At 60.0% G+C, this 518-nt stretch overlaps 1 protein-coding gene across 1 annotated transcript in view; it reads right to left on the reverse strand.

The window, feature by feature from the left end:
• Positions 1-214, reverse strand: part of GALNT9 (polypeptide N-acetylgalactosaminyltransferase 9) — a 155,486-nt gene extending 155,272 nt beyond the window's left edge. The window contains exon 1 of the mRNA XM_009888139.1: positions 4-214. Within this exon, the coding sequence (XP_009886441.1) occupies positions 4-214 (211 nt within the window). The remainder of the gene's footprint in view (positions 1-3) is intronic.
• Between the last annotated feature and the right edge of the window lie 304 nt (positions 215-518).

The raw sequence follows: 518 nt of genomic DNA on the forward strand, positions 1-518 counted from the left end.
CACCCCCGCCCCGCATCCCGGCACTGCCGGGGACCGCCGCCGCCGCCGCCGCCCCCCCGGGCTCCCCGGTGCAGCCCCGGCACTCGCCGCTGGATTTCGGCACGACGGACGGGTGAACGAGGCAGGGGAGATGCGTGCTTCTATCCCACGGAAGACACCAGGGGCCATTTTCTCTCCATTGCCCACCTAGAGGGTCCTTATCCTGCCCAAGCATCGCTACAGGCAGCTCCTGAGAACGGCCGGGACGAAGATTGTCCTTGTCTGTGGGTGCAGCCCCTGGAGGTCATATGATGCCCCACCGCTGGAAATAAGCTGAAACAAGATGACTTGCTCCCAGCAAGAGGGAGAGCTGGTGACGCACAGGGCTCCGTGGGCTTCCCAGCAGCCAAAGTACAACATTGGCTAGTGATCCTACCTGGAAATGACATGGCTGGGTCCATGTCCACATGCAAGAGAAGTTCTTGCCAAGCATACATGGAATAATAGAATAGTTTGGGTTGGAAGGGACATTTAAAGGC

This window comes from Charadrius vociferus, unplaced genomic scaffold (assembly GCF_000708025.1).
Source record: "Charadrius vociferus isolate BGI_N301 unplaced genomic scaffold, ASM70802v2 scaffold326, whole genome shotgun sequence".
Taxonomy (NCBI): domain Eukaryota; kingdom Metazoa; phylum Chordata; class Aves; order Charadriiformes; family Charadriidae; genus Charadrius; species Charadrius vociferus.